This window comes from Hydractinia symbiolongicarpus, chromosome 14 (assembly GCF_029227915.1).
Source record: "Hydractinia symbiolongicarpus strain clone_291-10 chromosome 14, HSymV2.1, whole genome shotgun sequence".
NCBI classification, from domain to species: Eukaryota; Metazoa; Cnidaria; class Hydrozoa; order Anthoathecata; family Hydractiniidae; genus Hydractinia; species Hydractinia symbiolongicarpus.
The window spans coordinates 4,489,429-4,517,300 of NC_079888.1; the positions used below are offsets into that span (position 1 = coordinate 4,489,429).

A 27,872-nucleotide genomic window follows, 5' to 3' on the forward strand; every position below is an offset into this window, starting at 1 on the left:
TTCTAACCCAGACTTTGTTTTTAAATAATTATAGACAGAATTTTACCAATGAAGAATGCTGGTATTGACGTGTAGACAACGATGCTTTCAGCATTTGTTTCTACACCTGAAACAACATATTACCCGCGTTCTATCTTACGGCTTTGAAAAGTCACGCACCCCCAACCACCCTCTTCCATCCAAAGTTGACGAAGATAGCATGGTGTTGACATAAATCTTTGCACCAATATGTGTTAGCGCATTGAAAAAAAATTGAGAAGAAAATATATTGATTGACGTCATTTATTTAGGCTAAAAAAGGGCTAAATGGTGGAGAAAAAATCTTACAAATAACTTGATGTGCGTAATTACTTGATATATGCATAAAAAGATTAAAATAAAGTGGTTAATAAAAATATATAAGAACAACCCAATGGCAAAACACGTGACGTCATAACAGAGCGCCGTGGGAAGAAAATAATTTAATTTTTTTTGTATTATTTTATTGAAATAATGCAAGTGGCCTTAAATAATCTAGCGCCAAATTGGAGATCACGTTGTGTAAATCTTCTTTCTAACTGCGAATATGAATGCATTTCATATATTGTCAACTTAAGAGGATTGACATTAATTGAAGTGGAGTGTAGGAGTACAGGCGTGTCTAAAATAAAATATGTATGACCTACTACGTAAGAAAAAGTTCGTATAGATTCAACTTAGCGTAGATTCAATTCTATTCAAGTTAGGGTATGAGATAAAGGAGGTATAGAGGGAAGTTGCGGTTGACTCAGGAATTGATTTTGGTGTGTGGTTACAATGAGACAATTTTGGTGTGTGATACAATGAGACAATGAATTACTAGCAAATTACGAAAAAATATATATACTTCCATGATAGCGATAGTTTAATCGTTAAGACTTAACATTTCGAAATAAAATACAGTAATAATAGATTTAGTCAAACGTAGCTCTTCGAACCCGTTTTCTCTCCATAGAGAAATACTGTAAAAGTACAATATTAATATGGAGCGCGTTATGCTGCAATAATAATGAATTGCCACAAAGAAATGTTTAAAAAGTATTATAAACCTCACTTCAGACCGTTGTATTTCGACAAACCGTTTCTATTAGGAAAATTATCACAAGAAGTACAAAATTCCAAAAACTTTAACCAGACACAATACTTTGAAAAAATAATGAATATGACAGCAAAAATTTTATTCTGGCACAACCGCTAGTTTCCAATTTGTGTTTAAATAATCTCTTACGTCAATATCGCTATTCAGTCCCAGACAATTGATAGAAAACGTGACAGCAGCTTTTTACCAAAGAAAACAGAAAAGTAAAAACTTATACTTCCATGATGTTATGTACTGCTTGAATGCGATATCAAAAAATATTTTTTAAATTTTCATTTGTTTTGTCTCATTTGTAAACACTTTTTGTTTGAAAAATCACTCAGGTCAACATTGCTATTCATTTCCAGGCCATTGTTAGAAAACGTGACAGCAGCCTCTTATGAAAGAAAACAGAATAGTAAAAACTAACTTGTGCTTTCACGATGTTATGGACTGCTTGAACAGAATATCAAAAAATAATTTTTAATAACTTCATGAAGTTTAGAAGTACTACGAACCCTTCTCAAGCAAAAGTTTTAAAATGAAATTTTGAAATAATAAATTAATTGGGTTAGAGAACACTTAATTCCCTTTACTGAATTCTTTTCTAATTTTTTTAAACAATAATGCATTAAAATGGAACAAGAGTGTTGCGTTGGTTATATGACTACATATTTCTATAATGTTGGTTACCAGGTGGTTAACCAGGTGCTGCGAAGGAGATATACAGGTGTTATGAATAATATACAGACCAGATTTACGGAGTATATTTAAAAAATATTTTCATTTAATTGTTACATTATTTGCTTTGAACGTAAAGTATTGTTTATTATTGTAACTTTTTTAACAATTAATTTTGTCACAAACTCCAATTATTTCAATGTATTTCTATGTATATGAAAATTCTGTGACATTTTTCTCTTCGGATCACTTATCTTCATTCCATGCACAATGCAAAAACTGTTATCCAATTACCACTTTCACTATCAAACCTAAAACAGTCGACATTTGCTTTATACATAAAACTAAGTATTGACACAGGGGTCATGTTTTCAATTCTTTATACTTAGTGGTGTTTACACCCATGCTGAGTTTTGATTCATAAAGCTTGCTCTAATGATAGTTAAATGTAAGATGTATAGCTTTGTTGTAAAGCGTTTTACTGACCATTCAGAAAAATCACGAAAATAGTTTTCAGGCCAGGAAACCGTTTTATTGACGTCAGCAGGAAATAGAAAAAGCTGAAATATAAAGTATTATATATCAACTAGTCGATAAATCCCGTGGAGTAATCCACTTAGGCAGAAGAACAATGGAAAAATAGGTTGTTTTAGTTTTTTTGCTGACGTCAGCAGTGCAACTACAAAATAAATATATTTTTTTAGAAATTTGTATACCTGTTGCCTTCATCGTATAGATCTTGAAATGCTGATCAAGAAAATTTATATGATCATGTATCTTTGACAAACGGTTGCAGAGATATCAAGGTTTAAAGGTCAGCAAAGTCCCTACCAAAAGTTACAAAAAAAAATTCTTAACAAATTTGTACACCCGTTGCACTCATCGTATTTTGACAAACGGTTGCAGAGATATTGGGGTTTGTAGGTTTTGTGATGACGTCATCAAACCGTCTATTCCGAAACGGATTCAGGGAGACTCAGGTTTGGGAAACTTACCCAAATTGGTTCCAGGTGGTCCCTAGTTACCCACGCAGGAGGTGACGTCAGTTATTTCCATCCGTTTCCAAGTTATTTAGCCTTAAATTTAAAAGTGCAATGCAATGGCTTCACTAATCTTAATATACTTTCCTTTGACGTCAATATTGCTTTAACGTCAAAGTTTGCTAATTTACAGAACAAATTTATAGGCGATGTTTTATAGACTTTATCACAGAAATTTTATCCACTTTGCAAAAGTCACAGACAGAAGCTCCGTATTATTATAAGAGATGGGAAGTACATTTTACTCTTCATCAAAACGATTTAAAAGGTCATTTATTAGAATTGATAAAGTCACAGGTTTTCAAAATCCCAAGTATTCAACTTTAAATATGGTCCTCGTTAAAGTCGTTGCCAAATCATCATCAGAGTCGCCGTCAAAGTCATCGTTTGATTCTTCACCTGAAGTATCAACCTCTTAATTTCCGTTTGTATTTTCCAGTTTCTAGCTAAGTATTTTTCAAGCCATGGTATGTACATAATCGTTTTCCAGCGACACAACTGCTAGACAATAGCCGAAGAACCTCAGCAGAAGGTGAATCGCTAAGCATCCAATCGATGTCTAGCTTCTCATTATTTAATAACCATCCTTTTTGATGAGGCGAAAGAATATAGAGGGTTTTGGACCAGCGCCCTTTTAACACTAGTGACATAGGTTCTCTTTTAACAAAAGGCTGTTGGTTTTCGGCTTAAGTGACAAACACGAAAGTCCAGCGAATGGCGGTGGAAAAGTCCATGATCACTGAGGACAAATACAACAACTTAAATCTTCAATGAAACTAAAAATAACAGAAAAGTTCCGTAAATATGTTGAATATCAGCTATTTATTCGATGTAAAAACTTGTCTTGCATTTAACTTAAGCTTTCTAATAAAATAGACTTCAATCCTTTTGAACTAGCTAGGTAATTATATCCTTCAAAATTTTGCATAGGGACATATAATTTTTTTGCACATAGGGTCAGTCTAAAAACAACAATGACTTTAAAATCTTTTTAAACGTAATAATTACCTTTTTAAAGCTAAAAACAATGTTTTAACACCTACAGCTCTGTTGCCTAGTCAAAAAAAAACTTTTGAATTACCGATGTTTAATATATTATACAGACCGTAGCTTATTTTATGGCAAAAAAAATACTGAAAGAAATTTATTTATTTTTAACAAAGTAAAAACAAAAAGTATCGAATTCACCATAAAAAATTAATTATTCATAAACAGGTTGTCTAGACGTCTATATGGTTTCTACTGGTCTGTTTATTACATACCTTTCTACAGAATGTGCGAGAATTAAGCTTATTGAATCGTATACCAGATATGTCGTTGTTACTACAAACAACCGTTACATATGACAACTATTTAATGGGGTGTGAACTACATCGTTCGATAGTAAAGTTTTGACAAAACTGATCTCGCCATTGGTTATTCCATGCCCGTATTAATTCATTGTGATAATTTCTTGAACTAGTATTTCGTTTTACACAAAAATGGAAAAACTTTCTGTAGTACTTTTATTAGCCATCTTGATTTCATTTATGAATCCAAAATCAAATGGCCAATCGAGATCAATTTTTCAATTCGACAACCTTTTAAGGAATATTTTCCCCTTTCTCGAAGTTTGTTGCTAAATGTGGTTCTAGAAAAATCTTGATTTCTCGAGGGTTGTTTTTTTACCCACGTTTTGCTGAATTTTGAAACAGTAAGCACATCAGTTAGCTTGCAAACCAATCTGGTGCACCTATAATCGTCAACGACTAAAGAAAGTATTCTCAAAAAAGCGATGACATCATAGCAAAGCTGCAGGTGTCTGCACATTTTTGTCCCAACCAAGCGATGGCGCTATACCATATTTCTGCAAAGGTGTATAAGTATTTCTTAAGCTACCGCAAATTAATTTCAGATGGTTAAATTCATATTAAAATCAAAAAAAACACAGTATGAATATAGTTAAACTCATTTTTATAATACAGCATGTCTTAAAAATACTTTTGCAAATGATTAACTGAATCCAACTGCAGTGGGATTAAGGGTTGTGTTGGAAATAAAGAAGTGAAAACAAAGTTTTTAAGCTGCATTCACATGCACGTGAATTCCTAGGTAAGGGCGTACGAAATTGCTGGTGTTCATTCATTCTCTTACGCTAGATAGAATCACTACATGCATGTCACATACTTTACGGTAAGTGCTTACGTAGATTTTCTTACGAACATAACATTTTGTCCGTACGAAACTCTACGAAAGCCGGTAAAGAAAAAATAAGGAAAAATCTGCGCAATAGAAAGAAAAAATCAAAAAAATATACATAATTAAAATGTTACAAAGACGATATTATAACTGTATCACGATTTGTAGGGCTAATCCATGACCTCTTTTTACGGCGCAGTAAAGATACTTTTTGACGACATCGGGAGATTATATAGAATGGTTGGTGCTATGTAGATTTCAGTGTGGTCTGTGTCCAATTTTTTTTTGCAATGAACTAAATATGAAAGCATGTTAGATCCTATTTTTACATCAAACCAATCAATAAGCCTTAAGTAACTATCGTGAAGCGACTCACCACTTGGTATTGAGTCAGTGGAAATAAAAACTTGTCCAGACTGTTTTAATTATCAGAAACTTTTAAAAGGAACCACAACTTAGACTACTTAACATAATTACACCTCAGTGAGAAAGTACGCTGACGTAAATAACTGGTATTATTTCAAAAGCCACAACAGACTAGTTGACATCATCACTCATGCTTATATCACCAAATCGATGTTGGAATTAATAAGTTGTGGTAAGGAAGTTCTATATACTTTAAGCGAAAGAATGATTCCAGTATCATAAAGATGTTTTTGGTGTAGATTCCTTCAGTTTATCACAACACCCTTTAACTGAAAGAAGGTCGTACATGTAGATAGATATAAACCTTACAAAATCCCTTGAAAATTTCTGCGCGAATATGCAAATTCAACGATAATCGTACATCAAAAAATAACGAGGCATGTCATAAAAATGGAATAAAATCAAATTCCATCAATGTTAAAGTTATGTGGAACATCGGGATCTTATTAAAAAAGTTATCTCAATAAGAGTAGTCGTCTGTCTGTCTGTCTCTGCGGAAAATGTTACCGCAAGTAGTGAGACACACGCAATGCGCTATATAAAAGACAGGCTAATCCTTGGATTTGTCTACAGGCCACTGACTTACTCTTTAATAATAGCCATTGTCTGTCTGTTCATGTGTCAAAATGGTACCGCAAGTAGCGAGACACACGCAATGCAGTAAATAAAGGACGGGCAATCATGTGGATTTATCCACAGGCCAGAGACTAGTGTTACACTAATCATAACATCACAAGTTAAAGCAAGTGTTAAATTCTTATTCGGGAGTCACGAAAACCAAAATTTAAGCAAAAAAAATTTAAAGCTAATCTACCGCCAATAAGTTAGAACCTTTTACACACCATCTCTATGATGCTGAATATGATCTTAGAGGAAAAACATCAAAATCTCAAATGAAAACATTGCAAGAGTATCAGTATTTTTAAACTCAAATTGCATTGTACAGCATTGATGTTACATTTGCAAGCCGAAAAGTTATTTGCTAGTTTTAACTTTTTTTTGTTGGTACTTCATCCATGTAATTGTACTGTGTTACTTTCCAATATTTCAAAAAAAAGTTTATTTATTTACTGTGCTAATTTTACCCAAGGGTCTTTCGAACGCAAGTAAATAGATAATGTAAAAGATTCTTCAATCATTCGCGTGTTTTTGCGTTCATACAACCTGGTTTAATTCGTTAACATGTTTGTAGTCAAACGTACATTCTGTTTTGATTGTATACCCTTGTGACTTCGTAGCTAGTGACAATGGTAATTAATATTTATCAAAATCAGGTTTGGATAAGTTCATTAAACTCAATACCATATTTTGTGTGTTAAAAAGGGTTGCGCCAAAGCTTGTTTTCGGAAAATCCCTACTAGCTACCGCCTACTTAACCAATTATGAGTCCTGAGTTTTGATAATAAACTGTACAAGTTCTTTGCGCCTCAGCATGTTGACAGAGCAAATATACTTTGATACGTTTATGCACACGAACCCCATTCTTGTTTTGAAATGAGGGTGCGCGGTTTGTAGGTCTACTTTTGACCTTTTTCTTTTCCAAATACTATATATTTCCTGTATGTTTTCATACGCTAAGATATATATTGTTACGGTTTCTACAAATCAGATGTACATATCTTAAACACACGAATTTAAAGATTTTGCCTACGAACGAAGATTTTGAAGGAGCATCCCGAAGCCACCTACCTAGTCTTGTATATTGCTATTCTTTCAAGGTTTTTCTTCGTTCTTAAAAAAGAGCTTTTTATCCTGGGGTTGTGGCTTTTGTTAGCTAAGTCTCGCTAAAAATTGAAGGTAGCTAAATACAGTTGGCTGTAAAATAAAATTGAATAATCGTATGCTAAATGCAGTTAGGTAGCTACACCTTTTACTGTAATATAAATTTTGAAAAAAAGTCTAAAGTTTATTATTGCGAAAAGTGTCGATTAAGCTTTGATATTTGTGATTTACTTTTACCCACAATTAATTTCGTATGGCTTTAGGATGTGTTTTTTATTTTAACTGACAATGAACTTCGCAAACCTTTTCCGCAACAGGCTGTTCCTGTGTTCTTATTTTAACCTAAGCTGCGATAATTTTTTTTTTGGGGGGGAAAGAGTATTGCCAAAACAGTGTACTTATTTAAACACTCCACACAAGCTTGTTTTTACATGTACTGAACACTTATCCGGATATCCCTGCTAATTTTTGAAGGTTACCAGGAACTTATCAAGAAAAATAAAAAAAATATCCGCGGACTGTTTTTCTAAGACGAGGTAACAACGGGTAAAAATTTTATTTCAGCTTAAAACTGTGGGAAAGTCATTTTTGGGAAAATACTTTACACCCTAAACGTTATAACACTCTGGATTTGCAACATACTGTATACCTTTACTACAGCGCTTCACCTGGATATGCAGCACGGTTTACCTCCACTTAAGCGTTCAATCTGCCGTTGCACAATTAATTACCGGTGGCTTAACCCGTAAATACATATGGATGCAGCTTAAGGAAGACGAAATAGAATGGTTGTCGCGATGTAGATTTAAGTGTGCTCTGTGTCCGAAATTTTAAAGATAATTGGATGATTGCAATTACCTCGATGTAAAAACATGATAGGTCTTTGTTTACACCCATCAATAACCCTTAGATGACTATTGTGAAGCGACTCGCCACTGGAAATTGCGTCAGTGAAAACAAGAACTTGTTCAGACTGCTTTAATTATCAGAAACGTTTAAACCGTAACTAAGGCTACTTGAAATAATTACAACTTATCAATCGAAAATTATGCTTACGTATATGACTGGTATTATTTCAAAAACCAGACATGATGCATACAATAAGTTGTATTAAGGCAATATTTAATCATAGTTACTTTTGGTAATTTGTAGTATTTAAAGGGTCCTTCGAAGCATAGCTTATTGCGCATTATTTCGGCATTTTAGTGTAATAAGTGTTAACATTAGTACGAAGAATATCTTAATTTAAAAGCTTTTCATAAAGGCTGAAACTGGTGAGGTGGGGTACAAATTTGCACTTTTGAAAACAAAATAACGGTGCTTTCTTATCGATTCCCTGTAAACCCTGGAACCTGGTGAGAACAAACACGTGTAACGAAATAAAGTTTAAAATAACTTACCGAAGCGAAACCATTTTACCAAATGTTACTCTCGACGTTGTCAACAAAAGTAAAAAATAAAATCCGTCTAGTAACAGTGAATTGTTAGTTTATTAGTTATTAAAACCTGTATAAGAATCCACTTAAATATATTGTGCTTCTTATCACAAAAAAGTTTGTTGATAATTTCATTCAAGAGGCTGAAAAATCATTTTACCTGAAGTCGCGTGCAAGAATCCACTCAAAACAATGAATTAAATTTTTTTTAAAAAAATGTTCTACAATAATAACAACATTAATTGCCTGTGACTTTTCCTGTACAATAATTTATAACAAAGTACTCGTCACGGTAAATTTATATTTGCAATAATTCTCCTGCTAACGATAAAGTAATTTTCGTACAGACAACACTAAATGACACTGCACAATTTTGTTTTTATCCAACTTTCGTATATCGGCGCGTGCAACATCTAGTACTTGTAAGCTCCCAAATTAAATTTGTTTAAAGAAACTGCAAATTCCCAAAATTTTGGGTAATATTATGGTGATGGTAATATGAAAAATCATTGCTTGAAACTCGTGCAGTTTCAGATTCATACATCTTTACTCGACAATGACGCTTATTATTATTACTTTAACCATATCAATAACGAAGTTAAAACGGTACTTTCCTAGGTCAAATTAAGTTAGAAGTTTATACACAAACCATTTCAATGATGTTGAATGTAACTGTGACATCAAACATCAAAATTCTAGTACTTTAAAGAACATTGTATTCAGAAATGTGTATCTCTATAATAATAGCCGTATTCCGTCTGTCTGTCTCTGCGCGGACCCCCCGCTGAGTTAGAAAATGATGTTACGGAAACACGAATATCAAATGCGATATATTCTTATCCACTTTATTGCGACGGGTAAATATAAAGGACGAGCGAACCCGTGGATTTTTTCCCGGGTAACGACTTCTCTATAATAATAGCCGTCGTCTGTCTGCTGTCTCTGTGTAGACCCCCCGCTGAGTTAGAAAATGATGTTACGGAAACACGAATTTCAAATGCGATATCTTTTATCCCCTTTGTTGCGACGGGTAAATATAAAGGACGGGAGACCCCGTGGATTCTTCCACGGGCTAACGACTAGTACCCTATAATAAGAGTATATAAATCAGGATTGGTTACAAGGTTAAAACAATAGAGTAGCTACAATGATAGAAAAATAAGAATAATTAGCAACCTGGTTAGTCCGACATTGTTTAATGTCGTTTGATGTCGTAAAGGATCTATATGTCGTTAGCGCATATTTGTGGATTTTCACACACCTTTCGTGCCTTGACGGATGAGTTCATTTCCGGAAATTTTTTTATTTTAGTTGTACAAGCCCTGAACTAGACTTCAATCGACTACGTAGAACTTTCAATGTTGTAAGCAGGAGCCAGAAAAAATAGCAGTGTTTTGACCATAATATTTGTAAAATACCAAAAAAAACGACAACGTTTGCACAAGGCTTAAGTGAAATTTACGCAAATTAAAACTATAGAACGCAGAGAAAAGGACAAACGTTTAAATGATTTTCCACTGCGGGTTGAATTTTCTTTCTGGGTTGCCCGTAATGGGCGAATTCTTTTGTGTTCGAGCAATGACTTGTATACATTTTTTTCTTGTAAATAATTTGCTCTTGAAAATAACTTTCAAAAGACTTCCTTAATCTGTAAGTATGTTGATGGCAACTCTTCATTCTTTTACTGCATAATGCACAAGATGTAGTCATCTCTGGCTTATCATAAAAACTGAAGTTATTATGGCTAGTTGTGCCAAAACAAAGTCTTTGTATTTCATTTTTAACAATTATATACCTAAACTTTCGACATTTTTCAGTAAACAAAACAAAATTTATTGTTCAAAATACAGCAATTAAATATTCAAACTTGCGCACTGTCCGTCACTACGCGGTAAAATAGTTACCAGATACTTGAGCTCCGGCTTTAAAATCACCTTAAGGAACACAAAGGGACAACATCACTCTGCAGGGTCCAGTAGTGCAATGTTGCAATATCCAGAATAAAACATCTGCTTCTGTCCTTAGACATTTTCTAAAAGCCAATAAAAATCCATAATATTCATTTTAAACAATAAAATTGTTCCATTTTACATCAGTAAAAATACAGATTTTCAATAATCTAATTGTTACCTTATTTAAACATGTTGCCCACCAAAGGATTTTACCAACAGGAAATCGCTTTAAATCCACTAACTTATTTATCAGCATAGTATTCCATGTTGTTAATCATCTGGTTTATGCAAGCGGAGAATACATTCTGATGGTCTTAGGCCTTTGATGTCGCGCCGATATGGATCGGTATTAATATTAGCTTGAAACGTAAACAAACCCCGAACACAAAGATTAAAAAGCATTTGTAATGATTTTATATTTAATTCCTGTGATACGTTACCTGATAAGCAATGTTAAGTTTTACTGATAAAGTACCTGGAATTAGCGTCAATATTTTGTCTGGAAGCTTTCTTAAAGCTAGAAGCTTCTTTAACATAGCTGGCTAACTAGCTACCTACATTGACTATAAAAGACGATATTCCGTTTTACCGAAACTACTAAATGCAGGAAGACAACTTTGTAGCACAAATACGTTCCCTATAATTGTCAGTCTCGGTCCTGCAGCTGTTTTGTTACTCAGTTAACGTAAAATCGTCAAAAGACATATTTAGCTATCTATCCAAAAAAAATCTACTTTAATATTGGCTGCGCGTAAACTTTTAACTGCACATTGAACGTTTTGCCTTTACATCGGGGAAATCGGTTATTACTTTATTAGTGTTGCAAAATTTGGGTTCACAAAGTTAAAATAAAAAGGGACGGTTTAGTAGTTGCCCGGAAAAATATATAGAACGGATGCAGGTACGAATTTGCATTTAACGGTTCCCTTTAAGCGAACATCAAACCTTTGTTTCAGATAAGAGATGTTTATTTTTAGAAATACATAAATTGAGAAAGTGTTATACCTCGAGCAGGAAAAAAGCAATTTTCCGTCGGAAATTTAAAACTTACAAAATTTACAAAAACACGAAGAATTATTTAATTCTAAATTCCTCTCAACATTATTTCTATCGGTGCCAAATTACTTTTTCCTTTAATCTATGAAATGAGAAAGCTATTCTGAGAATGCAAACAATAATTATTGCCTTGGTGTTTTACTTTTTGAATTTCGTGTTAAAGACGCATAGAACGTGTGTTTTTAACAAACGGTTAAGAGGTTTTTAGAGCTTAAAAATTTTGTGGAAGTTAAGAAAGGCTACACAATTAACGAAAAAACGTTCTTTAAAAATTTGTTTTGCAATTACGTCCATTGAATAGAAAAGCTGATTGATAGTGGAAAGTTATTATTGCGGGTAAAATGCTTTTTGATGACGTCATCAATCAACGATTCCAAACGGAAATATTAGACCAGCTTTACTGATCTGATTAAACGCTTTGACGTCAGTCTAAAATACATTCACGTGCTGCTGTAAAGAAAAAGAACATGTCGACTATGTTTGTCACAGACACGCGGAAACAGTTAGGCCAATAATAAACGCGATCGAAAAGTCTGTGGAAAAATCCAATTAGGCAAAAGAACGATGGAAATATATAGCCTGTTTTATGAATTTTAATGAGGTCAGCAATGCACAGAGAAAAAATTATTTAAAAATCTTCTTTACCCGTTGTCTCTCATACGTACAGCTTGAAACACTGATGAAGAAAATGTGTGCGACCATATGCTTTTGACGAAAGGTTAAGGAAATGTATCGGTGTAAAGGATTTGTTGACGTCACCAAAGTTGCGCGAAAGAAGAGAAATTGTTTTAAAATTTTTTATACCTGTTTCCTCCATTATATAGAGCTTTAAATGCCGATTGGGGAAACGTATATCCCATACATTTCCCCGATCGGCATGTGCTTTTGACGAACGGTACAAAGACATACTGGTTTTGAAGACTTTTTTGACCTCTCTGTTCTGAAACGGGTGAGTTGACCCAGCATTGCCAAACGCGTGAGATGACGTCAGTTATTTTCCTGGCGTTTCCAAAATATTAGACCTTTCACATAAAAGTTCACTACAACGGCCTCACTTAAAATATTTAAAATCTAGCAAAAATAAATACACTTCAAGTATCAAATATTATTAATTGGCATTTTCTACTTGAGCATAAACATGCAACTTGGAATTTTTTCATAAGCTCAGTAGCTAGATGTTTTTCAGTAGCTAGATCTATTTACGATATAAGATTTGCTTGCATCACCTTTTTAAATTAAACAATTATAGATGGAAGATAACATGACGCTATAAGATTTTGCTGAGACACTGCTTTTTCTAAATAAGAGACAGAAGTGTGGTTAACCTTTAAATGTTATGACAGCACAGAATTTACTCTGTGCTTCCGTCCGGTTAAATAACAAGTCATGTAAACATATTCCACTAATAACATGTACAGAGGATTACTGCAACTAAGTTCGTGATCAGAACCAAAAGAATTTTTTAAGATATAAGGGATGCCTCCATTAATTACAATTGTTTGGTGTTACTTGGAAACCAATTTGCAAAAGCTCGTAACAATGTTGTCATCAAAATATGACTTTGTGAAACCCAAATGAGCTCAAAATTTAACACGCATGCATCTGAAAACTTGAAATCCAGGAAATGTTTATAGTTGCATGATCGCCAAACTTCTGAACAGAACAGATTAAACAAAAACATTTTTATTTGATACATTTTATTTCTTTTTTAAAAGTTTGTAATCTACACGCAGCAAATGACTTCTTCATACATTAGATCCCGTGTATGATAAAAGAATCTCTTTCAATGTAATGGACAAATGCATTTTGCTGTAAACATATTATAATTTGCGAGGTGTTTGCATTTTATAAATTCTATATTTTGCAACAAATACACCCATGGCTTTTATTAAATAATTCCAAACTCTTAGTTTTACAATATGTTACGGAAGGGAACGGACAGAAAAAGAAAATCTAAACATTCGAGCTTTAAATGTTTACATCGAGTGAGTGGAAAATTGTCGTTTCTGTTCTGTTCCAGGAAAGTAGAAACGAGTTTAACTTTTTCCTTGCCTTTTGTGTGGCAAGGGCAGGTAGAATATTACTTAACCAATCAGATTATTTTAATTCGATAAAATTGCGCAAAATGTGTTTACTTTCTGTATTAAAATGTGCGCAATAATATAAAATGGAAATTACGAGAAGAACATTTTCTGTTCTGTTCTGTTCTAGTTCGTTCGTTCTGCGGAAACCTTTCTTGAGGTGAGAAACAACCTTACCTAAAGGCTGATCTGAACTTTTGAAATAGTTTCCATACATAAAAAAAATTCCAATATGGGCATGCGCATTAAAAAAAGTTTACAACACTATCCGGAAATTTTTCATGGATTTGACGGAATTTCGAAATGTAAAAACTTTCGACTTGGACATTAAATATGCGACAATACATCATCTGTGTAAGCATTGGGGAAAGTTGTGAAAAGCATTGCATTCAAGATGGCGGGTGATATGAATTAAAATCTTTTTTCCCGGGAAAAATATGTCAATAAAATTTTTTTGTCAGATAACTATATTCACCAGCCTTAATGCTAATCATTCAATTTCATAAGTTTGCAGCAAAGTCAGAATATTACTGAGCTTTAAACAAAACTACATGAATCTGCTTTTTTTGCTATTCAGCAAAGATTTGTTGTCGTTTTGGACAGGTGCAGCCTGTCATCTTTAATGACATTTTGTCCAAGTAAACTGCCATGACTCCAATTTAAAATAAGTAGAGGCCTCTTGGAAGTTTAATATTTCATAGTATTAAATTATTAAAAATTTATTTGTGGTTTTATTCAACCCTCAGTTTTTAATGAGTTGATTTTGCAACTAGTTATCAGCATTACGTTCTCAACAACATCTTTCCATTTCAGTGTGGGACAAGACGGAAGACCTTAATTTGTGCTAGAACCATAGCTTTTATGGCTAAAAAACGTGATAATAAGGTTACCTACTCTATACAAAACGTGCTGGTTATATACATGGCCATGTCTTATTTTCACTGAGCTCGGACACAAATGTTGCTGTGTATCTTATGAATATATTTATTAGCAAATATTTCTTTATAGATACATTGTAATTGGGTTTTGCGAATATATTTGGATTCTCATTTTCAAGTACATTGGTAGTCGTCGTTTTTCTTTAATTTTCAAACGTTGCGATATGACCAGTAGCCATTGTCACCTGAATTCTTTAGGTTGCCAAAGGACGTAACTTACGGTTTTTTCCAATTAACCTTTTTGGCACAGCTTTGTACATGTACCTTAGCACGAAGACATTTTTAACATCGGAAATACTTGTAATTTTCCAGGTGTGATTTGATTACCACCTGAAGAAAATGGATACGTCAGAAACTGATAGAAAACAATGTGCTGCCGTTTCAAACAAATTTCTTCTTTGTAATTGACTGCTCATGGTACATTCACTAAACAAAATTTGAAAAATCTTATCTATTCGTTTCTTCTACAGTCATAGGTTATTCTGCGTTTTCCTCGGCAGTAAAGGAACATACGCTAGTATTAGGCGAAAACACTTCTTGAACACTTTCGATCGAAGCAAGACGCAAATATGAACGGAAACTTTTACTGGAGTTATTTGGGGTTGTTGCTGTCCATGTATTGTACATATTATTAACTTTATCAATTTTGGCATCACTTTTGCCATTACTTTTGTTATCTTGATATGTTCAAATTTCCCCTTTGAACAATTAGGAAGTGCACTACATAACAGCTTTACAGAGCCTGTACCCAATTTACATATGATATGGCCAGTTTGTTGCTTTGCCACAGTTTCTGCCTGCGTATTTAAAAGAAACACAGTTATCTTACCGATGAACTCTGCTTTTAGTTTAATTAACTTTAAGCATTACAATTTCCATTACATTGTTTTGTTTTTTTTGTTTTTTTTATTTCTTTCTTATTAATTTCAAGTTGATTTAACACAGTTTCAATTAATTTAATTGACTATAGAAGTAATATTTTTTGACAGAAATAAACCTTTGTATCTACATTTTAACTAATGTTTTATTTCACACTCGCATCTACATCGCATTAAACTTTTAGAGCAAGTGCTCTGGCATGTTTTTATAGGTAACGCCATTAGCAGTCCAATCAAGGTTTTAAAGTAAAAAGCAAAATCATGTAAGTGAGCCTACATGTTTACCAGGTGAATGACTAACGTTCCCTTCCAGAAACAGCTTGTTTGAAATTTTTTTTGCTTCAAACAGCAGCTTTTTTAACAAGCTAAGCCAAATATGAAGCGTGCATCTGCATGAACAGGCAGTCAAAAAAGGATTCAAAATATACAAAATTATGTTTATTTGCATTTTTCTTTCTACGCCTTGCTCGGGAGTTTCTCTTATCTTAGTTTACAACAATAAAATCATGTTTCTAAAATTTTCCACTGATGCCGATATAATTTATGTAAATTCCATTTAATCAAAAATTAGGTAACTAAAATGTGACAAAAGAATCGATATTTTTAAACAACTCTTTCATGAACTTTGGAGGACAGGGTTATTTATTTAAGGTCAATATTTTCCAGCGCGTTATCATTACCAATTAATTACAGGACCTTATTAAGGAAATATTAAACGGTTTGTTAGAAATAACTGGGGATTGCGCGAGCAATTTTTGAAACCGCATAATCATATACATTGGTTTAAATTATTAAAATTTTTTTGATAGGAGTACCGGTACGTCACGTACGAATTTGCGTATGTTCCTTGTTAAATTGCGTCCTAACTGTTTCAGCAAGTTCACTTTTGGTGAAACTAGGAAACGACCGACTAGTAAAGATGTTGCTTATAGGAACACTCAACAAAAAACATGATTTTGAGACAACAAGAGATTTACATGAATAAATATTTATCAAAAAAGGTAAAATAATGCCTTTTTTGACTTTTCTGTATCCTCTAACATAATATCTGTTCCGTTTAAATTTTCATTTTTTTCTAAGTAATCTTCCTTTTTTCAGTATAAAAAACTTGATATTGGTCTGATTTCTTTTTATCGGATAATAATACCTGAACGCCTTAGATTGATAAAAGACATGTATGGAAACTATTCCTTATTTAAAACTTTTAAATTTTCAGAAGGCGACTTGGAAGTTCTTAAAAAGTGTTTTCTTTTGTTAAAAACGTGTTAGAAAAATAACAGCTAAAATAAATAAACACAAACAATAAATTGTGGCTTTTCAAATAGACTCACGTATCTGAAAAAGCCACAAACCCACCTTTCTCGGATTTGTACGGTTTTGCCCTCACATCCTTCTCAAGCCTAGGTGCTTAATGGGTTTTCCCTAAGTTAGCCTATTAAGGAAGATAAGATAACTTTTAATCTGATAAAGCTGTGACGATTAAACTTTCAACATCCATATTTGTTTATGTGTTGAAGGCAGTTTGTATTCTCTGCTCAACGAAGTTCTCCGTCAGGACTCACGATGTCCCTGAAACTCGTGGAAAAAATAACCATGCTGATTTCGGCAAAAAATGCGCATTATAAGAGTTTAGACGCAACCAAGTAACCTAAGGACCCACGTCCTAGCTAAAGCTCTCACAAAACACATTTCATAAATTTTAATTGTTTGAATGTAATTATTCTAATTATTTTTTTTTATCCACAATTTAATTTTCGAACGTAAAAAGGCACAAAAAACTCGCCATTACTTTCTAAATCTATTTACGAAAAAAATTCATATGCTTGAGGCTGTGTTACCTTTGCGGAAGGTCTTTGAGGAAGATACGTGGCAACAATACCTAAATCGCTTTTTCTGTTAAGCAACATTGTTTACCACACAACGAAGAAAAAACTTATTTATGTTAGACGCGTTTGCCATTCACAAAGCTACATTCTCTGTCTCGACAATTTCCACCTAGCTAAAAATACCAGCAAAAGAATCCAAACATGTGTATTTCTTTGATGCAGAATTCCCTCTATTTGCACCCTTTGTGCCAATACACCTTTGCAAAATTTCATAAATTATAATAATTATGACGTCATCTATAATTTTATAATGGTACTGTGCTCTTCAAATAAGGATTTTTCAGATAGAATATTATATTATGAATGAAGTTTTTAGAGCAATATAATATTCTGGTTGGATTTTATTTAGGCTTAAACAAAACAATTATTTTGAAAACGGGGCTATTCTTAGGAAGCTCGGCTATATGAATGGTTTGACCGTAACTTTCGGCTCGCAGTTGAGGCATTTAAGGAATAGAAATATTAACGAAATTAGTTAATTTGTTCTACCTTTTGCTAAGGAGCTTAGGGATAAAAATCATTGTTAGTATCGAGCTCTTTAATTGAGTTTGGTATAATCAGGAAATTCGGGAAAGGTCCAATGTATTAAATCTTATAGTCATAAGGTTTTCTTTCTTTTCCTACATCTGTAATTTCCAATATATTCTCTTAGACGTAGACCCAAATATTACCTAACCTCCCACAGAAGCAAGTTAAAAAAATAACTATCGCCCTGGCGTTTCAGATCCAAACATATTGTGAAGAAATACGCTCCATGGACAACATTTCTAATTTCCACTATTAACAGAAAATTTGATCATATCGTAAAGTCTTTCTAGAGTTCACCGTGTTATGACTGGTATTTTTTGCCAGCTCGTAAGACTAGCCAAATTAATTTCTCGTTCATAAATTGCCTATTGCGGAGCTTTACTGGTTTATTTATTTAAGCGGAGATGGTGAAGTGGTAGCGCATTCTACTTGTAAACATAGGGTTTCAGGTTCGGCGCAATTTAAATGCAGTGTTCTCAGCCCAATCTACTGACCGCCAACGGACTTATGTGGCAGGCGAGCAAGTTGGAGCAATGCTATACGTATCTCTGGCGGTAATGTAACATAGTTCGGTCGGAGGGGAGGAAGAGCCAACCGTTAGGATGGAATCTCCAAGGACGTTAAAACTTCCCATTACTATTCATAAAATGAGTAGGGAGAATCAAAAACATTATACATTATACATGTTCATTATTATAGCTGTAAAAAAAGCTGACTCACAATGCACATTGTGTACTGTAAGAAATATTTTATGTCGTCAAACAATGCTCACGAAAGATAGTAAAAACTAACAAAGAAATATCTAATTATCGAGGTTCAAATCATCATGTCATAGTTTTTTCCTCCTAGCGTAGGTATGACAAAAGGGAGTAATGACCAAAGTACCCTTAATCAATTTCAAGAAACCAGAACAGCCTAATAGCCTACGTATACCATTGTTGTAAAAATGATAATAAGCATTTGTTGTTTCAACAATAGAAACAGGATAAACTGGTTCCTCATTCTTAAAAAACGTCAATGGTTGATTAGAACGTCAAAGAAGCACGTCATCTGAGGAATTTCATTTCATCAGTAAATCTTTGAATGATTTGACAGCACGTATTTTTAAAATGTGTACACCGTCTCACTAATTAATTAAAAATCCTGTCAAAAGTCACGCAATGATTTTTTACTAATTGATTGTTATGAAGATCAATGGTACTAAGGTCATGTACCGAAACCTTAAGAAATTTAAACCAATTAGGCATGTCGCCATGAGCTACAAATATTTTCTGTTGCTTGAAAGTGTACGTGTTCAGCTATTTTCGTAGAAAGGAAACAAATCTCTGTAACTAGTTCCCAAATTTTGAAAGCGTGTGCCAAAAGAATAAATCATCGCGAAATTTCGTTTCTGGGTGTATAACGTCAGCATTCAGGACAAAGTTACGATTCTAATACTCATTGCAAAACACGTGACTGCTAATAGGCATTTCAGTTTTGTATATAACGAGCTGTTTTTGCTCAATATTATTAAATTTGTTAAACTTCAAAAGAATAACATTGAAATATATATTTGCTCCATTAAGGAATATCTCTGGTATACCTTTTCATTTTGGTACATTCTGATGTTCATTGCAAGAATTTGCACTCCATTGGTACGTATAGTATTTTTAGCATAATAAAAAATGTCCTACTGAGGTAGATACCTATAACTTAGGGGAATTTTTCTGGAAAACTTACTTTTTTCCCCGCAGTCTACAATACGTTCGCTGCTCAGTATGACTTTTTTACGCAATAGTCGGATGATTGCATCGGGAAAGTTTTAAAACGCTTGGTCTTATTTTAACCATTTTATTTCCTAAACATTTTGCCAGCTGTCTTAGCGAAAAAATGCTTATTTTCACAACATTATGTTGTTCTGTATTATAGAAAATGAAATCATTATTTGAACTGGTCAACAAAACTAAATGTCTGTTTACCGCTTCTGGTCTTCTTAATTACGCTTCAGTAGTTAGAAGCCGGCCATCGTCAGCATACCATGGCGAAAAGACAGCTATTCTCTGTCCTGGTCAAGGCGCACAATACGTTGGTATGCTACAAAATCTAGAGCCACACATTGAAGAGCCTTTGCGTAGAATTACTTCAGAAATATTGGGTTATGATTTAACTAAGATTTGTTGGAACGGACCAAAGGAGGTTTTGGACAGGTAATCCTATTTATACAACAAGTACTTGTAAATAAACTTATACTAATTGTGTAAGTAAGGATAAGTAGCCTTCAAGACGTTTCACACTTCAAAATTTATATATGGTTTGTATATTTACATTTTGATATTTAATTTACATCTCATCTTTCATCTCTTATATCCTGAAAAATTTAAATTATTTCTTCTTAAAATTCTTTTTATTACGCATTTAACTCTCCATGGTATGGACTAATTCATACTTTCCAGTCCACCCTAAATGATTTCAGAGCTAAAAATTTGTTACTTTTTAGTTTGTTATTCTCAGTCAAATGCTTTTTATTGATGAATGAAGTCCAAATTGTGACTATGCTTTTAGGTAGATTTCACAGCTTTTTTTAATAATCAGATTTACTGCTTTAACCAACTCTCTATTGAGTAGATCCCGCCGCGGTTAGGGCTGACGGGCGGGGCGAATTTCCAAGGCTATAAATTCCTTTGCATCGTAAGTAAAAGTATCCGTATTAACCGTAATCAATCTTCCGGCCCTTAGGTCTCTACCGCCTTTTTACCGAAAAATTCATGTCAGCTGAATACCTTCTGTCGTAGTGATTCTTACGAACACACCGGTACATTTTAGGCATTTTTATTGCTGTTTGAAAACATTGACTTCTTTAAACCTGATTTTTTAACAGTAAAATAAGATTTTCACGCAATAGTAGCAGTCATTTTGACCAGGTTCATTTATTTCTAACTAATGGCTATCTAGCATGGGTTCTCTATCTAGAAAATCAACGCCACAATTCTTTTAATTAGTAAAGGTCGTAACTTGCAGTATTTTTATTTGTTTATGCCTGTTAACACAGTTTTGCACATTAACCTAAGCATTTCCACATTGTTGACACCAGATACCGTCCTTGCCACAATGCCAAACGCAGTCATCTTCAGCATTAGTACTTCTTGTAACTGTTAACAACCAACGAGTACAATCAAATGTTAAGAAAGCTTAAAGGGAACAGGTCCAGTTGAAAACAAATATCTAATATAGAAAAGAGGTACTTTCCAACTTGTAGTATTCAGCGACATTTTCAATTTTTTTAGTTTGTATTGTCACAAATAAAAATCAAATATATAGAACATACAAGAAATTGTTTTAATAAAAAATGGTTTAATAATTAAGAAGCACTTGTGATACATTGATGTCAATGATTATTCGCAATGATTAATCAATATGTTTCTAAAATTCACATGCAACTGTCGAAATAACAAAGAAGATCATACCACCGTAAAGGTCACAACATGATTAAGGTTGCATATAGACTTTCGAGAGATTGAGACAACCTTTTAAAAAACTTCAATCTATGTCAGCAAATTTGACATGTCGATATAGAGGTCCCATTTGACAATTTAGAACTTTATATACCCAACCCGCTGTTATGGTGGCGTCGATTCTGGGATACTACAAGTTGAAAGGAAGGTTGCTAGACGAGCACAATGTGGACCACTTTGATGTAAGTTACAAATTCTTTGATAAATAGCTTACAAAAACACTTTTTATTTTCCTCCACTAACAATTGAATATCAGCGCAGTTTAATCTCATTTTCAGATTATTAAACCTAATCTGTTTTGTATCTTAGGCTGGATTTGTCATTGGAAATAGTGTTGGTGAAGTTGCTGCGTTGTGTATTGCAGACTGGATCACTTTTGAAGAGGGTAAATATGTTTTTATGTTATAAATTTGTAACTCTTCCTCAATCACTTCAGTGTTAGGCCTGTAAAATAGATACTAATAATTTTTAGTATCTGCGTCTGCCTCTGAAAGTAACAGACAAAAAGTCATGTTTGGTAACTTTTGCCAGCACACTAAAATTTTGAATATAATCATATAGCCTAAGATTTAGTTCTAAGCATTTCCTGTGAATATCCACTGTATAAATTGGTTCTTAACATCCGTTCTCAACATTCGTTAAGGGTGTGTGATCATTTTAAACACTCTCACGTACTCTGCGTGAGTGAATGACACAGAAAGTTACATAAATAATGCAGCATAAGGATGGTGTTTAATATCTTTAGCTTTGCATGTTATAAAAGCACGAGCAAAGTCAATGGATAGAGCTGTAAGCATGGCATCAACTGGAATGGTTGCTGTTCATGGGCTCGAATTTGATGACGTAAAGCAAATGTGCGAAGATTTAACAGAAAGTGTTGACAATCCAAATAAACATATTTCCATGGCTGTCGAGCGCTTCCACAAAAGTATAGCGTTAGGTGGATCCAAAGATTTAGTACAAAGAGTTTTGGATCGAGAGCACTTTCTTGTAAGTACAGTATTCTTAGATTGCTTTTCCTCTTTAACAAATTGTTGATATTTTTTAAAAGGCTTTTGTTTTTATGACGAATAATTTTTAAATCGTTTGGTATTTTCTTTTGGGCTAAACACATTTTTGGTGGGCTTTTTAGCTTAAAAATCCAGCAAAAGTGAAAATTTCTGAAATGTCAATGAGTGCTGCATTTCACACGCCTTACATGAATCCAGCCATAGAAGAGTTTCACGATGCCCTTTGCAGCGTCAACATTACTCCAAATGATGCTACATTGTATTCAAATGTTACCGGGGAGAAGTATACTAACAAAGATAATATTGCGGAATTAATGGCACGCCAGATTGCGGAACCTGTGCTTTGGAATACGATATTGAATAAACTGCGAGGGAAGTACATATCTGGTGCTGTGGAAAACATATTCGAAGTAGGTGCTGGTCAACAATTGAAAAGAATGTATGGGAAGCTTGATCGTGATTTATTTGGAAATGTACAAACCGTTGGCATGTAACCTTCCATACTTTTTCACAGCTTTTAGAAAATGCAGTGGATCCTTCATAAAGTCTTTTGTGGTTTTTCTGTTACTTTCAGGAAGTTACTTTTAAGCTAAAATAACTAAGAAATCTTTTAGGTCTAATTTGATCCTAACGTTTTCTTTACCTAGACTACACATTAAGGAAGTGAAACTAAATTAACTTGATATGTGAAGCATCTTTATATCAATTAATTCACTGCAGTCGTTAATATACCCTTACTAATAATTGAAACTTTATATACTCAAGATTGACCTCAATATATGAAAATTGTTTTTTGTTTGATGATAAATTATACTTTACAAGTGTTATATTTTATATATAATATAATTTTTATTTTTACTTACGAGTTTGGTTTATAAAATAAAGATTTTTTTTCTGTAAATAGAGCATAGTTATTATATTAAATAATCATTTTTAATACCATTCTTTTTTATTTCAAACCAGACGATTTTTAGGCAGCACACTACCAGGCTCCGTTGCAGTCAAGGAGACTGCATTATGTAACATCCCCTTCATGACGCAGCAGAAACCCGACAAAAGGAGAGGCAGAAGACCCACCATTTTTCCTCCCCTTCACTTTGTGTAAAATCTCCAATAAAACAAAAGGAGTAAACTGGGAAAGCGAATTTCTTGAAAATAAAAGATTCCTCAGGCCGAGATAAACAAGTACCTCTTCTATTTAAGGTTTTTTTTGGATATAACACATGGACTCAACGCTATACTATCATGTTACTAACTCCTGCTAATTATTGGTAATTTAAATTCGTTCTAGGTAATTTCTTTACACAAAAACATTCAATATTATTCTTATTAAATTTATTTACCCAGGATAACCTCTTAAGTTCCTATTGGTAATATCATCAACGAGGTCCAGCAAAAATGGATCCTAGTGCATATACTATTCTATAGTCTCTGTCATGACTCGGCCGGGATTTGAACCCAAGACCACCTGTACTGGAAGCGAACGCACTATCCCAAGGCTACCCGTCGGTGACAGACGCATACAAAAACACCCAAATGAAATCAATGAATACAATTATTAAACAAAAGTCATCTTTCCTTACAACTTATTAAAACTACACACACATACTTTAAATAGGGTAGAAATAAGGAATGTGTTCTTCTACCTACTAACTGTAAATAAATTTAAATATTTTGATGAAATTAAAACAAATTCAATTTGTTCGTCCTCTTAAATAGCAGGTGGTTTTTTCATTGGTCAAGTATTGTTTTACACCATTTTAATATGCGTGTGTTTTTTTTTTAAATACGTATATGTAATAAAAGCCTAAAACAATTAAATTCGTTTTACACAATTCTAAACAATTTTATTGAATTCCTGTCGAAAACAAAGAGTAAACAGACAACGAACAAATAATTTACTAAATTGCAGAAATTCATCGTTTACCCGACCATCAAAGTTGTGTTCGCTAATGTCAGTAAAGAGCGAGCTTTGGGAAAACGTTTGAAACGAAATAAACAATTTATTTAATAACAATCAAATGTTCGTGTACTTGCAACATAAAAAATGCATTAACGGACAATAAAAGTTAATTACCAAGAACTTTTGTGTTATGAAATTACATTTTAAATTATACAATATCTTTTGCAAAAAAAAGATACAAAAGACAAACAGAAATAATCACTTAGCAAATGAGACGCATTTTTGAGGCGATTTCTAAAGAATAAACAGCATATGAGCGTATTATTATAAAAGAAGTTTTAAACTTATCTTCAGGTCTAAGTAAGTTAAAACCATTACAAAGAGGCATGATAATATTTTATAATTCCCTTAAATATGTTAACACCGCATAAGAAACAAACCAAAAAGAAAATTAAGCCTACAAAGTTGATATGAAGAATATTAACTCTCAAAAGACTGCAATACAAGTAATAAAAATACTTAAGCATGTTAATTTTGTTGATGTTGCGTTTACGCTGTGACAGTAGATAATATTCCGGAGAAAAATCGTTTTGGGATATAATGTGTACAGACATTTTCCGGGTTTTATGTATTTCGTACCACACAATGTCAAATATGGCCAGAAAAACTTCAAATTTTAGAATTCGCGAAATCAGGTTAATAACATGTCCAAAGTTTTTAAAATGATTCTTCTTGGCGCAGTGAGTAAGGTTCAAGGCATAAACCTAAGGGAAGTTGTTATGTTTAATCAAATATAAATATTTTGATCGAGTTATATCCATATATAGAGAGCTAATATATACGGCATAAAAAATGAATAAATATGGAAATTCGGTAGCTACCATAGCTACGCAATGTAGTGAAAGAAGAGTTATTAAAAACCTGGATCCAATTAGGCGAGAATAATATTTTATAGCATATACAGGACAGTCACAAGCTAGCTGCTGAGGAATATACAAGAATCTATGTATGCCAATAATAATTGCGATTTTCGAGAATGATATGTCATTTGCGCAAGACATGACCTAATTGGAATAGTATTAATTACTGTTATAAACGCAACAAAGGTTTATTGAAAGGAAATATTTAGTAGAACATGTAGATAAAATGAATGTTATGTCTTCTTAATAATCTTTAAAGATGTTGTTAAATGATTTAATAAGCTCAATCCCTGCAATTTCTGAAGAATGGCGTGTAATAAACGGACCACTTTAAAAGGTTGAGGCGCAAGAAATTATACACACTTTGAATACACGGATGTCTAGGCAAGATGTTTATAAATAAATATATTTTTACGATGAATTTAATACTCTTTTATTTTGATCTTTTAAAGAAAGAAAATTTTTCCTTCAGTATTCTTCTTGGAGGTACAATAACTACGGTCTGTAAAATATTGTATATCGGTAAATCAAAAGTTGTTATGACGAAGTAGCAAAGACAACACGAGAATCTTTTTTTCTTAAATATGCTATGTTAATAGTTTAAAGAAAGTAATTTATACCTTTAAAATGATTTTAACTCATTGTTGTTGCTTAGCCCGGCTTTATGTACAATAAATTTATATGTTTTAATGCAAATTTCGAAGGATATAGCTAGCTAGCTAGTTGAAAATGTTTAAATTTGTTTTTATTGGAAAGTTTGAGTTTAAAGCAAGAGAAGTACTTATATCCAATAATTCATGGGTATCCAATTTATGTAGGGAAAATTTCTGTTATATTTGGATGTTCAATATGATATTTAAGATGATTTAAGTTGTTGTTTTTGTCTTCAGTGATTATAAACATTTACACCGCCATCAGCTCGACTTTTGTGTAAGCCACTATAGTCAAAAACCAACAACCGTTTTCCACTTCGCATTATTGCAGAAAGTAAACACATTTTAGTCAATTCTCTCGAAAAAAGAAACAATCTGATTGGCTAACTAAATTTCTACTTCTCGTTTCCCCACAGCACGCAAAGAAAAAGTTGAACTCGCTTCTAAGTTTTTCCGGAACGGAACGTAAATAAACATTTTCCACTCACGTGGTGCAAATATTTTAAGTACGCAAGGTCAGAAGATTTTTTTCTTGTCCGTTCCGTTCCGCGGAATATTTTCTTGAAGTGGAAAACAGCATTTACTTTTCACTTTTAATCCTTGTTCATCAATCAGATTCACTCTTTTCACAAAGCAGTAATTAGGTATTTTATATGATGAGTCACAAATTAACTCAATGCTGACGATATGCGCCAAGAAAATTCCTTGTTAGCGTGTGCATTTGATCATGCAATATAAACTCAGGAACTAGTTGCAACGAATTGTTTTCTTTTCTATCAAATTACCTTGACACGTACGCTTTCATTGCTGTTGCTGTTAATTAAACAATTTGTATTTGTGATTAAGGTTAGCATACCTCAACAATAGTATTCTTAAGATGTGCATAACCTAATTACCTGTCATCTGTTTATAAAAATCAACTTGTGCCACACATTTACGTCACCTAAAACAGGAATTTTGTAGGAACGAAAGAATTATGCAATAATGTGCCATCAAAGTCAATCAAAAGATTGGATCCATTAAGCAAATAGATCTGAGCTATTCGGTGGCCGTAGAAAAATCCATGGGTGCGCCCGTCCTTTTTATACCGCATTGCGTGCGTTTCTTTACTTGCGGTACCATTTTGACGCACGAACAGACACACAACGGCTATTACTAAAGAGATAACAAATTGAATCCTAATACCTAATGAGAGAACCTTGTATTTATTAGCATTACTATAAAAATCCCATACCGAAATTGACGTTAGTGTGAAGTATTTCTTTCTAAATTGCTTGGTAATGCTTACGTAAAACGTAAATAACGTTTGAGAAAGCTGTTTCTTAATTAAGCCATTGAATCCACTGGAAAAGAATTTGTGGTGACATTAGCATTAATTAAGAAATTTTTGTTTTTACAATAGCTTAAATTTTGAAATTCTGTTAAAAAAATGTACAGGACCATCAAGTGTTGATTAGTGGTTAAGAAAATAAAAGAGCCATAACATACAAAAATTGATTTTTTAAAAAATTCTATATATATATATATATATATATATATATATATATATATATATATATATATATATATATATATATATATATATATATATATATATATATATATATATATATATATATATATATATATATATATATATATATATATATATATATATATATATATATATATATATATATATATATATATATATATATATATATATATATATATATATATATATATATATATATATATATATATATATATATATATATATATATATACAATGATCATTGTCATTTTCTGATGAAGTCTGTTGTAGACAGACGAAAATTTAAATAAATATAATTTTATCACTCAATTACAAATGCAGTCGTTCATCATTTCCAGCATTGGAGTTTTGACCTGACTGGAAAGATTTGGTTTTATACATATATATATATATATACATATATATATATATATTCCAATGTGGAGAGCAATTGTGAGTGTATATCATATTAACAGGATACCAT

At 32.8% G+C, this 27,872-nt stretch overlaps 1 protein-coding gene and 1 long non-coding RNA gene across 2 annotated transcripts; one reads left to right on the forward strand and one right to left on the reverse strand.

The window, feature by feature from the left end:
* Positions 1-10,327: 10,327 nt before the first annotated feature.
* LOC130626116 (uncharacterized) lies at positions 10,328-11,080 on the reverse strand. Its single transcript, XR_008981809.1, has 2 exons — positions 10,710-11,080; positions 10,328-10,611 (listed from the first exon to the last, which is right to left on the reverse strand). It is a non-coding gene; the product is annotated as an uncharacterized LOC130626116 (long non-coding RNA).
* Positions 11,081-22,236: 11,156 nt separating this feature from the next.
* On the forward strand, positions 22,237-24,166 carry LOC130626121 (malonyl-CoA-acyl carrier protein transacylase, mitochondrial-like). Its single transcript, XM_057441224.1, has 2 exons — positions 22,237-22,379; positions 22,522-24,166. Exons 1-2 carry the CDS (start codon positions 22,242-22,244, stop codon positions 22,891-22,893), a joined length of 510 nt encoding a protein of 169 aa, XP_057297207.1. The 5' UTR covers positions 22,237-22,241; the 3' UTR covers positions 22,894-24,166.
* The last annotated feature ends 3,706 nt before the right edge of the window (positions 24,167-27,872 follow it).

Coding starts and splice junctions, on each gene's coding strand:
- LOC130626121 (XM_057441224.1), top strand. CDS start 22,242: ATGTGCGAAGATTTAACAGAAAGTGTTGACAATCCAAATAAACATATT. Junction 22,380..22,521: donor TGGATCGAGAGCACTTTCTT/GTAAGTACAGTA, acceptor TGGGCTTTTTAG/CTTAAAAATCCAGCAAAAGT.